The sequence below is a fragment of the Schistocerca cancellata genome, chromosome 3, assembly GCF_023864275.1.
Source record: "Schistocerca cancellata isolate TAMUIC-IGC-003103 chromosome 3, iqSchCanc2.1, whole genome shotgun sequence".
In the NCBI taxonomy this organism is placed as follows: domain Eukaryota; kingdom Metazoa; phylum Arthropoda; class Insecta; order Orthoptera; family Acrididae; genus Schistocerca; species Schistocerca cancellata.
In genome coordinates this window covers 561335307-561350431 of record NC_064628.1, presented here as the reverse complement: position 1 = coordinate 561350431, position 15125 = coordinate 561335307, and the positions used below count along the sequence as shown (strand labels likewise).

Here is a 15125-nt window from a genome sequence, read left to right as displayed (position 1 = left end):
CGGACATATGCAGAACGGCTTTTGCAGTCCTCAGTGGCCGCGGCCGGCACAACTGCTCTGGCTCTTGTGGCCAGGCATTCTCTCAGCACTATACTGCCCGGCATGCTGAAGTAATACAGAATATGGAATTAAATCATACATGTGCTGTTATTCCAGCGATTTACGTTATACGTACGCACATCGAAAGTACAGTTACGTGCACATTTACACATGAACTCCCAATCAAACGTTTGTAGAGGTATATTATTATGGTACAGCAAATGTAGATCATATAAATACCTTTTTTTGGTGTATGACACAGTAAAAACACTTACACCATCGCTGTTCCATTTCACTTCTATAATAATAATAATCTACCATCAAATATACAGCTTTTCGCAACAGCATTACAATAAAGAGGATTTTCATTTCCTTTATTACTATATTAAAAGAACATTACACAGCAAAAAATGTGTACAATACCTCCCACAACCGCCAAAAGAATCCTCAAGAGGTCATGTATTCCTAGTTCGCTGACCAAACAAGCAGAAGCCCTCCAAATGTTGTGTTCTGCGCATGCCTGCATACACATCTTCTACTGCGCATGTATGGATAACAGCAGAATAGCACAGTTGCTATTAGTAAGTTCATACTGTTTTTGTTTTAGGATCTGTTATTGCGACTGCTATAAGTTTATTTCTTGACTGTCATTTTCTGTTTGTTGCTCACTGTAGCTATTTGAGTTTACAAATTGTCATTTGGAAATAATGAGTCAGCTGTGGACGCTATGAAATGGAGCGGTAAATGTAGAAAGCGGAGCATTTCCGACATTTTCTTCTGTCTGGTTTCAAAAGAGGAGTGACAACAGCGGCGGTACCCAGGAACATCTGCACTGTGTGTAGGGATAACGCCACAGGACAAAGCACGGCAAGAAAATGGTTTTCTTGTTTGAAGGATGATTGTTTTAACATTACTCTCCACGTTCAGAAGACCTTCAGGGTTTGATGAAAATCGTTTAACTGCCTTCATGCAGAATGACATCTTTAAAAGGAACCATCACAGAAGTTGGAAAGGAAACATAGGTACAAAGAAGGTAACTGCGAAGAAACCATGCGTAACAGAAGAAACACTTAAATTTATCGATAAAAGGAGGAAGTACGAAAATGTTCCGGGAAACTCAGGAATACAGAAATACAAGTCTCTGAGGAATGAAATAAATAGGAAGTGCAGGGAAGCTAAGACGAAATGGTTGCAGGAAAAATGTGAAGACATCGAAAAAGAAATTATTATAGGAAGGACAGACTCAGCATACTGGAAAGTCAAAACAATCTTCGGTGACATTAAAAGCAAGCGTGTTAACATTAAGAGCGCAACAGGAATTCTACTGTTAAATGCACACGACAGAGCGGATTGGTGGAAAGAATACACTGGAAGTCTATATCAGGGGGAAAATTTGTCTGATGTGATAAAGGAAGAAACAGGAGTCGATTTAGAAAAGATAGGGGATTCAGTTTTAGAATCAAAATTTAAAAGACCTTTGGATGACTTAAGTTCAAATAAGACAATTGGGATCGATAAAATTTCACCAGAATTCCTAAAGTCATTGGGGTAAGTGGCAACAAAACGACTATTCAAGTTCCGAAGACGGCAAGAGCTGACAAGTGCGAGAATTATAGTACAATCAGCTTACCAGCTCATGCATCCAAGTTGCTTACAAGAATAATATACAGAAGAAATGAAAATTGAGGATGCACTAGATACCGATTACTTTGGCTTTAAGAAAGGTAAAGGGAGGAGAGAGGCAATTCTGATGCTGCGCTTAATATTGGAAGCAAGACTAAAGAAATATCAAGACACGTTCATAGGATTTGTCGACCAGGAAGAAGCGTCCGACTATGTAAAATGGTGCAAGATGTTCGAAATTCTGAAAAAAGTCGGGGTAAGCTATAGGAAGAGCCGCGTCATATACAATATATGTTGTTGTTGTGGTCTTCAGTCCTGAGACTGGTTTGATGCAGCTCTCCATGCTACTCTATCCCGTGCAAGCTTCTTCATCTCCCAGTACCTACCGCAACATACATCCTTCTGAATCTGCTTAGTGTATTCATCTCTTGGTCTTCCTCTACGATTTTTACCTTCCACGCTGCCCTCCAATACTAAACTGGTGATTCCTTGATGCCTCAGAACATGTCCTACCAACCGATCCCTTCTTCTAGTCAAGTTGTGCCACAAACTTCTCTTCTCCCCAATCCTATTCAATACTTCCTCATTAGTTATGTGTAGCATTCTTCTGTAACACCACATTTCAAAAGCTTCTATTCTCTTCTTCTCCAGACTATTTATCGTCCATGTTTCACTTCCATACATGGCTACAATTCATACAAATACTTTTACAAATGACTTCCTGACACTTAAATCTATACTCGATGTCAACAAATTTCTCTTCTTTAGAAACGCTTTCCTTGCCATTGCCAGTCTACATTTTATATCCTCTCTACTTCGACCATCATCAGTTATTTTGCTCCACAAATAGCAAAACTCCTTTACTACTTTAAGTGTCTCATTCCCTAATCTAATTCCCTCAGCATCACCCGACTTAATTCGACTGCATTCCATTATAATCATTTCGCTTTTGTTGATGTTCATCTTATATCCTCCTTTCAAGACACTGTCCATTCCGTTCAACTGCTCTTCCGAGTCCTTTGCTGCCTCTGACAGAATTACAATGTCATCGGCGAACCTCAAAGTTTTTATTTCGTCTCCAAGGGTTTTAATGCCTACTCCGAATTTTTCTTCTGTTTCCTTTACTACTTGCTCAATATACAGATTGAATAACGTCGGGGAGAGACTACAATCCTGCCTCACTCCCTTCCCAACCACTGCTTCCCTTTCATTTCCCTCGACTCTTATAACTGCCATCAGGTTTCTGTACAAATTGTAAATAGCCTTCAGCTCCCTGTATTTTACACCTGCCACCTTCAGAATTTGAAAGAGAGTATTCCAGTCAACCAGTCAACATTGTCAAAAGCTTTCTTTAAGTCTACAAATGCTAGAAACGTAGGTTTGCCTTTCCTTAATCTAGCTTCTAAGATAAGTCGTAGGGTCAGTATTGCCTCACGTGTTCCAACATTTCTACGGAATCCAAACTGATCTTCCCCGAGGTCAGCTTCTACTAGTTTTTCCATTCGTCTGTAAATAATTCGCGTTAGTATTTTGCAGCTGTGACTTATTAAACTGATTCTTCGGTAATTTTCACATCTTTCACACCTGTTTTCTTTGGGATTGGAATTATTATATTCTTCTTGAAGTCTGAGAGTGTTTCGCCTGTTTCATACATCTTGCTCACCAGATGGTAGAGTTTTGTCAGGATTGGCTCTCCCAAGGCCGTCAGTAGTTCTAATGGAATGTCATCTACTCCGGGGGCCTTGTTTCGACTCAGGTCTTTCAGTGCTCTGTCAAACTCTTCACACAGCATCGTATCTCCCATTTCATCTTCATCTACAGCCTCTTCCATTTCCATAAAATTGTCCTCAAGTACATCGCCCTTGTATAGAACCTCTATATACTCCTTCCACCTTTTTGCTTTCCCTTCTTTGCTTTCTTATATACACAGCCAAGAAATAATAATAAGAGTGGACAATTAAGTGCTAGTATTAAAAAGGGTGTGAGACAAGGATCTAGGCTTTCGCCCCTACTGTTCAGTATGTATACGGAGGAAGCAATGATGGAAATAAAAGAAGGTGTCAGGAGTGGAATTAAAATTCAAGGTGAAAGAGTATCAACCATACGATTCGCTGGTGACATTGCTGTCCTGAGTGAAAGTAAAGAACAATTACGTGATCTGCTGAACGGAATGAACAGTCTAATAAGTACAGATTATGGATTGAGAGTAAATCGAAGAAAGACGAAGGTAACGAGAAGTAGTAGAAATGAAAACAGGGAGAAACTTAACGACAGGATTGATGGTCACGTGGTGGATCAAGTTAAGGAGTTCTGCTACCTAGGCAGTAAAGTAACCAATGACCGACGGGGTAGGGAGGACATCAAAAGCAGATTAGCAATGGCCAAAAGGGCATTCCTGGCCAAGAGAAGTCTACTAATACCAATATCGTCCTTAATTTGAGAAAGAAATTTCTGAGAATGTACGTCGGGAATACACCATTATATGATAGTGAACCACGGAGTGTTGGAAAACCGAAACAGAAGAGATTCGAAGCATTTGAGATGTGGTGCTACAGACTAATGTTGAAAATTAGCCGGGCTGATATGGAATGCGAAGGTTCTGCGCACAATCGGAGAGGGAAGGAACATGTGGAAAACACTGATAAGGATGTTAAGACATGAGGGAATGACTTCCATGGTACTAGAGGGAGATGTATAGGGCAAAAACGGTAGAGGAATCCGTGGCGGGCCATATCAAACCAGTCAGAAGACTGATGAGTCCACCCCCCCGCCCCCAGATCCACTTCGTGTACTCGATAAGTAGCAAATGTCATGAACTGTGGTCCTTCCCCCGTCATGCGACATTTGCATGCAATGGGGTATGTTCAAAAAGCGGGTGCATGCATACTGCATTCTTTAAGCCAAAATTACAAAAATCACCAGGTGGGCATATGACCATCTGATTGCTCGTCATCATTTTTGTCGCGAACAACACCGACCACTACTATCCTGTATCGTAACTGGCGACGAGAAATGTTGTCTTTAAGCTAACAGAAGGAAAAGAAACGAATGATTAAACTGTAACAAAGCAGCAACTCTCCGTACAAATACCTGTACTTCTCCACAAAAGATTGATATGCATCTGGTGTAACAACGACCGAGTGGTGTCCTAGGAATTGCTTCCCCGTGGTGTAACCACCAATTCTGAAATTTATAGGCAACAAATGAGTCGTGTTGCAGACGCAGTCCAAGAACACTTACCAGGAACACTGCTGAAGTGACGCTACTCCACGATAACTCCCGCCTGCTTCTACTAGACTGCCGAAAGCACTATACAGGAGTTGGGTTGGGTAATCATTCCGCACTCACCTGATATTGCATCCTCAAATTTTCACCTTTTCCGCTCTCTATCAAACAACATTTCCGGATAAAAACGGACGTCGAACATAGCTTGACGAGCTCTTCGCCTGACAACCATGTGATTCCTAAAGGCACAGGATCACATGATCAAAGGGTTGCGCCAGTGTTGGCAGACTGTTGTAAATATTGAAGAAGGATATATTATTGACGACTATAGTCTGTTACATGTATCTGCTGTGTTCATGAAACTACAGACTTCAGCACCAACCCAATAGTTGTACGCGATTCTACTAAACTATAATATTCATTTTCTTTGGTACAACGAAGCCAAGTGAGATTGGCGTACTGTGGGCTTCGAACTCTGTGCTTAACATGCAGTTCAGAATAAATTATACTGTGTCGTTTTGTTCGACGGCACCACGCGATCATGTGACTCTCTACGTCTGATGTAAGTCATGGTAGTGAAGTTTCGTGTGTGGGTCAGTTGGTGGTACGGAATCATTGCAGTAAAATGGGTCCACATGAAGACACTACTGGCGGTAAGGATCTATCATGTTACTACATGTCCATGACCACTCATCGAATGAAGCTGCCCGAGCTGTTGATATACCAACAGGAACTGTCCTACGTGTCTGTCAGGAATGGTATGATAATCGTAGCCATGACACGGCCTAAGAACAGCAGTCGTAAAAAGATTTCAACCAACAACGGGCCACTCCATGTTAAAGACAATTTTTTACAGGCCCCACAGGAATTGTTAGTAAATGGAGGTCCATCTCAACCAGTTTCTGGGAGCGAATATTGCAGAGGAAGTGATTAGGAGGCCGGTACCTCGCAAAAGACCACTGGTCATAGCGGCACATGAAACTCACATGTTAAGTCGGCCAAGCAGCAAAGAAACTGGAGGCATACAGTGTGATCCGACCTGTCCAGTTCCGCCTTTTAATGATACAAGGATTACGGATGCACTGACAGTCCGGTGAGGCTTGTAAACCACAATGTGTCGAGGATATGGTTCGTAGTTATCTTTTGTACTTGGGAGGGGTGTGTTTTCCGTACCTCCACACTCGATTCAGTTTATCGTGAACATATCTCATGATGTTTATTTCAACATTCTCGGTTAACAAGTGTTGCTGTCTTTCCTACATCTTCGTGATGAGTATGCAGTCGACAGTCCAGTCGTCCTGACTTCCAAACGGGTAACAGCCGTGTTCACAGGGCTGCACCGTACGTCCTTCGTTTGACCAACACTCAGGCACCTTATCATACTGAGACTGGACAGCTGCACCAGCCGATCTTCATCACTGCAAATGTCTGGGAGTGTATGGAACTGTGTGTGGAACATAGCAATCAGTGACCCTCTATTTGGTACCTTTACAGGTGCGAATAGTCTATAAGAAGCTTCATCTGGGTACAGAATATAGTACAGAATACGTGCAGAAACACATGGACTCACTTCCTCACCGAATGGAGACCTTTATCAGGGCTCGAACCGATATTACATGCTATTAACGTTATGTTTCCTTGGGGTTAATATTTTTTGGTGTGCTTGGAGTCTGTACGAGTTTTTTCGTAGGTTGTAAATGTTCTTATCAAGCTTCAGAAAAGTACCCATTAAAACCCCCGGAACCTGCTGTCAGTCCCTTGTTCTCTCGACATTCTTCACATCGATCAGTAAGGCGAAACAAACATGGTTGTCATATACTTTGGCCATCGTCGTCAGTGCTCACAAGAACACCAACAACACGTCCATTTTATGAGAATTGTTGCATATTTTCTATATATGCAATGCCTAACCTTTGATGATTTAGAAAAGTGTTATTCATGGAGAGCAGTTATAGTGAACTAGAAGCACGGTGACACAATACTATAGATCATCTATCATCCATCTCTGTTCCCAGTGCATTAGTTAGAAATTAAACATGCCAACTCGCTAATTTCAACTATGAAAAAAAAAGACAAGATAACTTTTCATCCGCTTTAAAATGGTCAGCTTTCCAGGAGACAACACTTCTCGGTCTCAACAAGGTAGCAACAGAATGGCCGATATAGACTTAAACGCTTATGCAACATACTTGTTTGGACTGTTTAACAACGTGTCAAACTGAGGACACAGGGACTGTCTTCGTTTGATCATAGGCTTCCAAGAATCCGTTGTACTGTAACTTTTATTGTGATTCTCAGCACGTTTATACCGTAGCCGGCCGCGGTGGCCGTGCGGTTCTAGGCGCTCCAGTCCGGAGCCGCGCTGCTGCTACGGTCGCAGGTTCGAATCCTGCCTCGGGCATGGATGTGTGTGCTGTCCTTAGATTAGTTAGGTTTAAGTAGTTCTAAGTTCTAGGGGACTGATGACCTCAGATGTTGAGTCCCATAGTGCTTAGAGCCATTTTGAACCTTCTGTAATACGACCAGATAACAATTTCTATAAACAAACAATATTAAAAACAAGATATAATAGAATTACTTTTACAAAATTTAGTTAACGAACCCAGCACGCTAAAATAACAAAAAAGGCTAGAATGATAGATGTTCATCGAGGCAGGAATTCTTTTAAAAAATGCAAAATATCGTTCTCTTGCTTCATATGCGTATGCAGCTATCTGAAAACGGTCTTTCGCTAACTTTCAAATATTTCTTGATTCCGCGAAGTGCTTTAGCGAAATTACACGACATGTTGATTTCTCCATATATCCAGTACCTTAGGTGGCACTGTAGACAATAAACTAAATGGCCGGGGTCGGGGGTAGGGGGGGTTGGTGTGGGGGGAGGGGTACCATGCGACTCGTCGTCCTCTGCCAGTCCATCTGCTATTGCAAATATCATACACTGCCTCTCAAATTACTGAAATACAAAAAATGTGGCACCCTCAAAGACTTTGTTCTACGTACCAGGGCACGTTAAGTGCATGCTGAGGTTTGTGGTAATAGTGATTCATCTGTCACTGTTAAAGGCAATCAGAGAGAACTCAGGATGGCCACATATTCGCGGTGGGGTGTAATTGTTAAACATTAGATGTACTGAGTTAGAAGGTGAACAGTGTTTGCAACATTCACTCTAGGGTACAACCTTGCTCCGTCGAAGAGTTCGCACTTCTTTCGAACAACTTCAGCATTGTAAGCTTGCGTGATGCTGGACAGACGTATCGACGAACTGCTGCTCATGTTGGGCACATTGTATCAATGCCGTTTTACTGCTGTATGCGGTGATCTGTGAAACCTTCCCTCTCCCTGTACATCAGGTTCCGGACATCCGCATAGAACATACGGGGCACATGTTGCACCTGATATATCACCGAGAACCACTGGGAACCTCTGCTTGCATCGGGATTAAGATCACATGTCCTCAGGCCATGCTATTACCTCAGCTCCTCTCTTGTGAGATAGTCGACTGGGGAGTGGAATGACATTTTGTTCTCCTCAGTGATAAGAGTAGGTTCTGTCTGTATGCGAGTCATGGATGTATACGCGTATGGCGCACGTCTGTGGAGAGGCCTATTCCGAAGAGCGTTTTCCAACAATAAACGGATCCCACCCCAGGCTTCATGAAGTGGCTTACTATCAGTTAAGACTCGCTATCATATCTGGTGTTTCTGCAGGATAAAGTAATCAGTGCGTGCTACGTTGCACAGATTGTTAACTCCGTGCTACTGCTATTTCTTTGACAGGAAGGTGATGTGCTGTTTTAGCAGGACAACACTCCTTCACATACGACTGTTGTGGCGCAATGTCCTCTTAATGATGTAAAACCACTGCTCTGTCCTGCTAGATGACCAGTTCTCTCGCCAGTCGAACACGTACGGGACATGATGAACGAGGAACTTACTCGTTCCTCAGAGCGTGGAAGAATCATTGAAAAAAAAGACGCAGGACGCTTGGGACACACCATCGTAGGATGACATTCGGGCAACTCTATGATCGTTTGCATGCGAGAAGATACGTGTGAGTTGCCGCCAGAGGGAGGGGGTGGGGGTACACTGTAGATGATTCGATTGTTTGGGCACCCTTTATTGACATGTGTGTTTCATTTGGTCTTAATTTGTTATCATATACTCTACAGCGATAAATTGTCAATACAATAACATTGTCATTGTTTATGTTGTGTTTTCCTTCCGGTAGTGTTTGTCTGAGTCACATAATGTCCAAATCCCTTGTTTCCTCTTCAGTTTCACCGGTTTATCCCGTGGTACATCTAGAAGAGTGCTTTCAGACAATTCCTTTTAGAGAGCTCGCTGTGGGCGAATATCCTCCACGTACAGTACCAACACACACATAAGCTCCTGATGTCTAGCCTGGTGTGACCAGACGAATTTCATTCGCTGCCAAAAATTATTTATGGAAATTTGCTAGTTCATCTCTCTCAAACATTACGTTAAGCATTACCTTGAATTAATAGCTTGTGATAGACAAACCGTTATTCCGAGGTCGGTTACTACCTAGCGAAAGTTGACTATAATATGGATACATAAACTGCCCGTCAAGTACCCTTTGAGTCGTTGTAAGAGTTGCCTCACACTGAACACAGTGTATGGCGATTAGTGCCGATGTCTGCATCCTCTGGAAGCATTTGCCGTGCTACGAAATCTATCTTAGCATCTGATGTTCAGATGTGTGTGAAATCTTATGGGACTTAACTGCTAAGTTCATCAGTCCCTAAGCTTACACACCACTTAACCTAACTTATCCTAAGGACAAACACACACACCCATGCCCGAAGGAGGACTCAAACCTCCGCCGGAACCAGCCGCACTCTTAGCATCTCGACGACAAACAGCACTAAGGGTTAACGAGATGATGGAGACAATATTTGTTCTAGAAGTAGCCCCAACCTCAGTCCTTTAATTATTGTCTGTGGAACCACCTGCAACTACTGATATATAGCATGTTATACGTCACTTACCGAAACATCGTTTTCAAGTCTGAACATTAAGCTCCTTGTTATGTTCTCTCTAATGCGATTATGTATTAATTTGTGTGCAACATCAATGTTATCGTGTTCCAGTTTCATATCTATTTCACGGTACGTCTTTCTGTCTTTTTTAGTGGTTCGCAATACCTGCCTCAACCTATCTGTCGTAGAAAGGGCAGGGCCACAGGCAGATCGAACATCTTTCCTGCTCTGAACTTTATCTCAACAGAACACATTAAATTAGGTTTCTTAAACATCTATAGGAAAAACACTTCCGGTTGCATTGACTACTAAGAATCAGAATCATTTTCAATCCTAATTCTGTACCAGCTTTAGTAATAGCAAACAGATTAAACACAATAATAGAAACAGTAACAGAACAATAAATGAGCTAAAATTCTTTCTCGAAGGAGACTTTAACATTTACAATCCAAAATGGGAGTATACCCCGAAAATAAATATCCTGTAAGAAAATTGCTATACCGCCAGATAGTGGAGCAGTACAAGGCAAGCAACACAGATAACCAGACAAAATTTCTGTTGAGTATTGCGTGCTGTATGATACAAATAGGCAGTGAGAGCCTTTATGAAATTAACAGATCTTAAACCTTCTAGTGTATGACCAGCACAAAAACCGACAAGGCATGCAATGAGTAAGATTAATAACCATTCAGTTGGCCGAAACGCACTTACACGAACACATTTAACTAAATAAATCTAGTAATTACTGAGTTGGGTGATTAGCCGGTTAACACTTCAAGCCGGCCGGAGTGGCCGAGCGGTTCTAGGCGCTACAGTCTGGAATGGTGCGACCTCTACGGTCGCAGGTTCGAATCCTGCCTCGGGCGGATGTGTGTGATGTCCTTAGGTTAGTTAGGTTTAAGTAGTTCTAAATTCTAGGGGACTGATGACCTCAGAATTTAAGTCCCATAGTGCTCAGAGCCATTTGAACCATTTTTTAACACTTCAAGAATTTACAAGAGCTAAAAATGAAAAGGAGAGTTGCAGCAGACGCGCAATGATTAACAGGCAAATAAATACATCGACGTGTTACGCAACCCTGTCTTTGCAAGGCGTAGTGAGCTCTGAAAAATTAGCACTACCTGCACCCGGCTGCACGTTTGATCGGGCGCGGCCTTGGCTTCGATTTCGGAAACTGCACCTGCTGTATCAATCAGGTAGATTTCATTCACATCCCACCAAAGGAAACGCAAATGGTAGCCTACTTAACAGAGAAATACAGAACTTAGTGTAGGAATTGCGCCAGGCCTCTACAATAGACCGAATGTTGCCGCGTGTCAGTGGAAATTACAGCAACAAGAAAAACAAGTAAATAACTTTTCAGTAAGTTAACGGAGTCAAATCAATGAAACTTGTAAGGTTGCAAAAATCTGCATGCAGGTCCTAATACAGTTACCGACCATGAAGTTCGACCGCGAACCACGAATTGTACCAAACTCGCACGATATGGCGAGGACTAGGCCAAGTAATAGCGCCAAGCTGCACCCTAAGCTAAGGCATTCGGTTGGCTAACGAGCCCCTGACTAAAAGCAGACAGAACATAACCTTTTAAATACCACTACATGCACGTATCAGACAGTAGTAATAAAATCCAAATAAAGTGCTCACTGAAAGAGACTTAGTAATTAAGGAGCCTCACCCTGCAAACAAACTAAAACAAAGAAAAAAAATCCAGTCAAACCTGATAGTATAAACACCCAAGAAGACAACAGATAGAATTGTGCGCGATAGAATTGTGCAGGATGTGACACATGAAACGAACCGACTTAATGTATAACTGCTGTCGCCACATATCCGAGGCCTTCCAGCAATATAACACTCAGACTGGAGCATTAAATAAAGAAACAAATGCAGTAGGTTTATAGGAGCGCACACACAACCTTCTTGTCTAAAGACAGAAGAAGCGGGATCAATAACGAGATATGGAACTAGGGGTGAACGTCGAACGAACAACCAAAAAACTACCGAACTAATCCGTCCCAGTACTGGTACAGGAAATAGCTCGTCTCATTCGCGTTCGATAAACCAGGTGGAAAGCTCACCACACATATCCGTACAAAGATCACGCAAGGACACCAAGGTGCTGACACACAATTTCAACACAACTGTGGTCCACCACCCGCCTCCAGGTCAGGTCGGTCGCTGAAGCTCACACCACGCCTCTCCCCTCGGTACGCGCCCCACACGTCTACACGTTTGTAGCCGGCCCCAACCACGGTAACCATGGTTCGCAATCGAGGAACCCGTCCGAGTGTCTCTCCTTGGTATCGCTGCTACGCTCAGAACCGGTGACTGTTAACAGCTGAACTTGTACCAGCCATCAAGTGTCGGCACGCACCTCACCTCGCCGCCAGTTACCAACTCTGCCGCCTCGCCCCGAGCAAACTGTTTCACCTTCCCGGTCTCACTGTCATTGCTGCCGCGCCTCCTATCTCCGCGCGAACCACGCCCTCCTAAGCAAAGATGTTCTAATAGAGACCGTGGCATGACCTCTCGATCGCACAACGGATCATATAGGTTTTCAACATTTCAGGATTATTTCATTTCTATTTCTCAGACATATGACTGTTTCTGCGTAATTTACTATACCACTCTTAATGTCATTCGATTGGTTTGACACACTCGCAACTCATATTCTGCCAAAGTAACTTTCCGCTAGGAGAGATAACGGACTCAACAGCACAATGAAGATGTGTAACGCATCATCCAACTGCACTCACAGGCCAAAACGGAATAATTAACTTGCAATCTACATTCTAGACTTGCATACGTTACGAAGGAATTACTGCTTCCAGGGAACCAGTTTCATGGGGCAATCCAAAATTTAATTCACATACAAAAGATGTTCATGACATTTTTTAACGTAGGAATCATGATATATTAAAGAGAGTGGAGACATTTAATTTTGAGGTGGTTTCGGGTTAGATTTCAAACGTTTTTAGTGCATAGAGCAAGAACTGGAAACGTAATATACATAATATGTAAGAGAAAGGCATTCTGTGTCATGTTCTATAGGTCTAATTTAGTCGACTGTAAGAAACAAAGGTGGGTAAAAATCTAGGCAAAATGTACGAAGGGCAATGATGCTGAATGCAATGAAAATAAGAAAGAAGAGCATCAAATTTTCTGTTTTCGTTTTTGTTCTGAATTCTAGCTGTAAAAGTGTATTTTAAGTACTATAAATGTAATAAAACGGAACGCTGTACAGGTTTTCATCAGCCAACTGTGCCAATAGCAGCACAGCAGAATTTTATTCGATGAGGAAAAATCAGCCCACACAGTTTCATCTGTGACAATACCTCTGTCCCTCTTTACGAATTCCATAGAAGCTTTTCTGCAAACGTTACTAAAATTGCACTTTTGGGAAACAGCGTATTAATGTAGCGTTGAAATGTCTTGCTCAGAGGTTAGACTTTACTTCCAGAATAAATGTCGGTGGAAGATTCACACCTACGGACACGAGTGCGGCCAAAACACGTCTCATCTTTTTTAGACGTGGTAGGCCAGGAAGATATGTAAGAGAGCTTCTGTGAGTTTTAGAGTGTGAGAGACAGAGGTTTTGGCAGAAATGAAATTGGGGGATGGTCATCAATCATGACCGTATAGTACAGTACACGATAAATTTATACTCCGAGAAAGGTGAGGTCTCGCCCGGCGAGAGCTGGTTCGTAACACACTTTCAGTCCGCCATGAAGTTTCAAAACAACGCAGGCGCAGCAGGACAGTGACATTCATTTTATGTAATATACAAACATGTTTCCGTGGGCTTTATCTGAGAATTCAGCTCATACGCTGCTCAGCAGTTACGAAGAAAATTTGCACGTGAGATATATGGGAAGTACGCTACAGCGCAATCTTCTAGGAAAGAGCAGTTCTCAGGAAGTAAGGTTTAGAAATAAACACCAAACGTTGCAAAACGTGCACCGGTAACGGAGATAAGAACAGCTTCCTCCTCAGATAACGGCCAGCTGAGGGCTGGAAAACATCGTGGCCGCATTTAAACTGTCGCATTGTAAAAAGAACTGGATTTAGTACAACCATTGTCATTTGCAGGCCTTGGTGTAGTTGCCGAGACAGCGACGTTGAATTCAACGCACTGTAACGAAGAACGCAAGCTGGAGGCGGTAACAACGCGTTAGCTATGCAGCTGAAACTGTCAATCGCCGGCGTGCTTGTCGTCGTTGGATTTATGACAAAATGCAAGGTAAGTTAATGCATTAGTAGTGGCAGCATTGATAGAGAACAATTCAATATTCTGTCGGGTCTTGCAGTCGATCTAGCCCTATGTTTCTCTCCCTGTAAAACGAACTTATCACCGAAGTAGCGAAAAGTCGAAAATGGTTCAAATGGCTCTAAGCACTATGGGACTTAACATCTGAGGTCATCAGTCCCCTAGGCTTAGAACTACTTAAAGCTAACTAACCTAAGGACATCACACACATCCATGCCCGAGGCAGGATTCGAACCTGCGACCGTAGCAGCAGCGTGGTTCCGGACTGTAGCGCCTAGAACAGCTCAGCCACAGCGGCCTGCGCGAAAAGTCGTGAAGATTACTTATCGAATACCGTTAACAAGTGAAAGATTAAATCTGAGAACTGACAAGCTGTAATTCTGAGTCTGGTTCAGTTCGTAAGAATATTTTCCAATGAAGTAAACGAAAATACACTCCTGGAAATGGAAAAAAGAACACATTGACACCGGTGTGTCAGACCCACCATACTTGCTCCGTACACTGCGAGAGGGCTGTACAAGCAATGATCACACGCACGGCACAGCGGACACACCAGGAACCGCGGTGTTGGCCGTCGAATGGCGCTAGCTGCGCAGCATTTGTGCACCGCCGCCGTCAGTGTCAGCCAGTTTGCCGTGGCATACGGAGCTCCATCGCAGTCTTTAACACTGGTAGCATGCCGCGACAGCGTGGACGTGAGCCGTATGTGCAGTTGACGGACTTTGAGCGAGGGCGTATAGTGGGCATGCGGGAGGCCGGGTGGACGTACCGCCGAATTGCTCAACACGTGGGGCGTGAGGTCTCCACAGTACATCGATATTGTCGCCAGTGGTCGGCGGAAGGTGCACGTGCCCGTCGACCTGGGACCGGACCGCAGCGACGCACGGATGCACGCCAAGACCGTAGGATCCTACGCAGTGCCGTAGGGGACCGCACCGCCACTTCCCAGCAAATTAGGGACACTGTT

General features: G+C 43.2%; 1 protein-coding gene across 1 annotated transcript in view; it reads left to right on the top strand.

Moving 5' to 3' along the window:
- The window catches only part of LOC126176804 (juvenile hormone esterase-like), a 136666-nt gene that overhangs the window by 1996 nt on the left and 119545 nt on the right, over positions 1-15125 (top strand). The window contains exon 2 of the mRNA XM_049923984.1: positions 13981-14131. Within this exon, the coding sequence (XP_049779941.1) occupies positions 14069-14131 (63 nt within the window). The 5' untranslated portion in view covers positions 13981-14068. The remainder of the gene's footprint in view (positions 1-13980; positions 14132-15125) is intronic.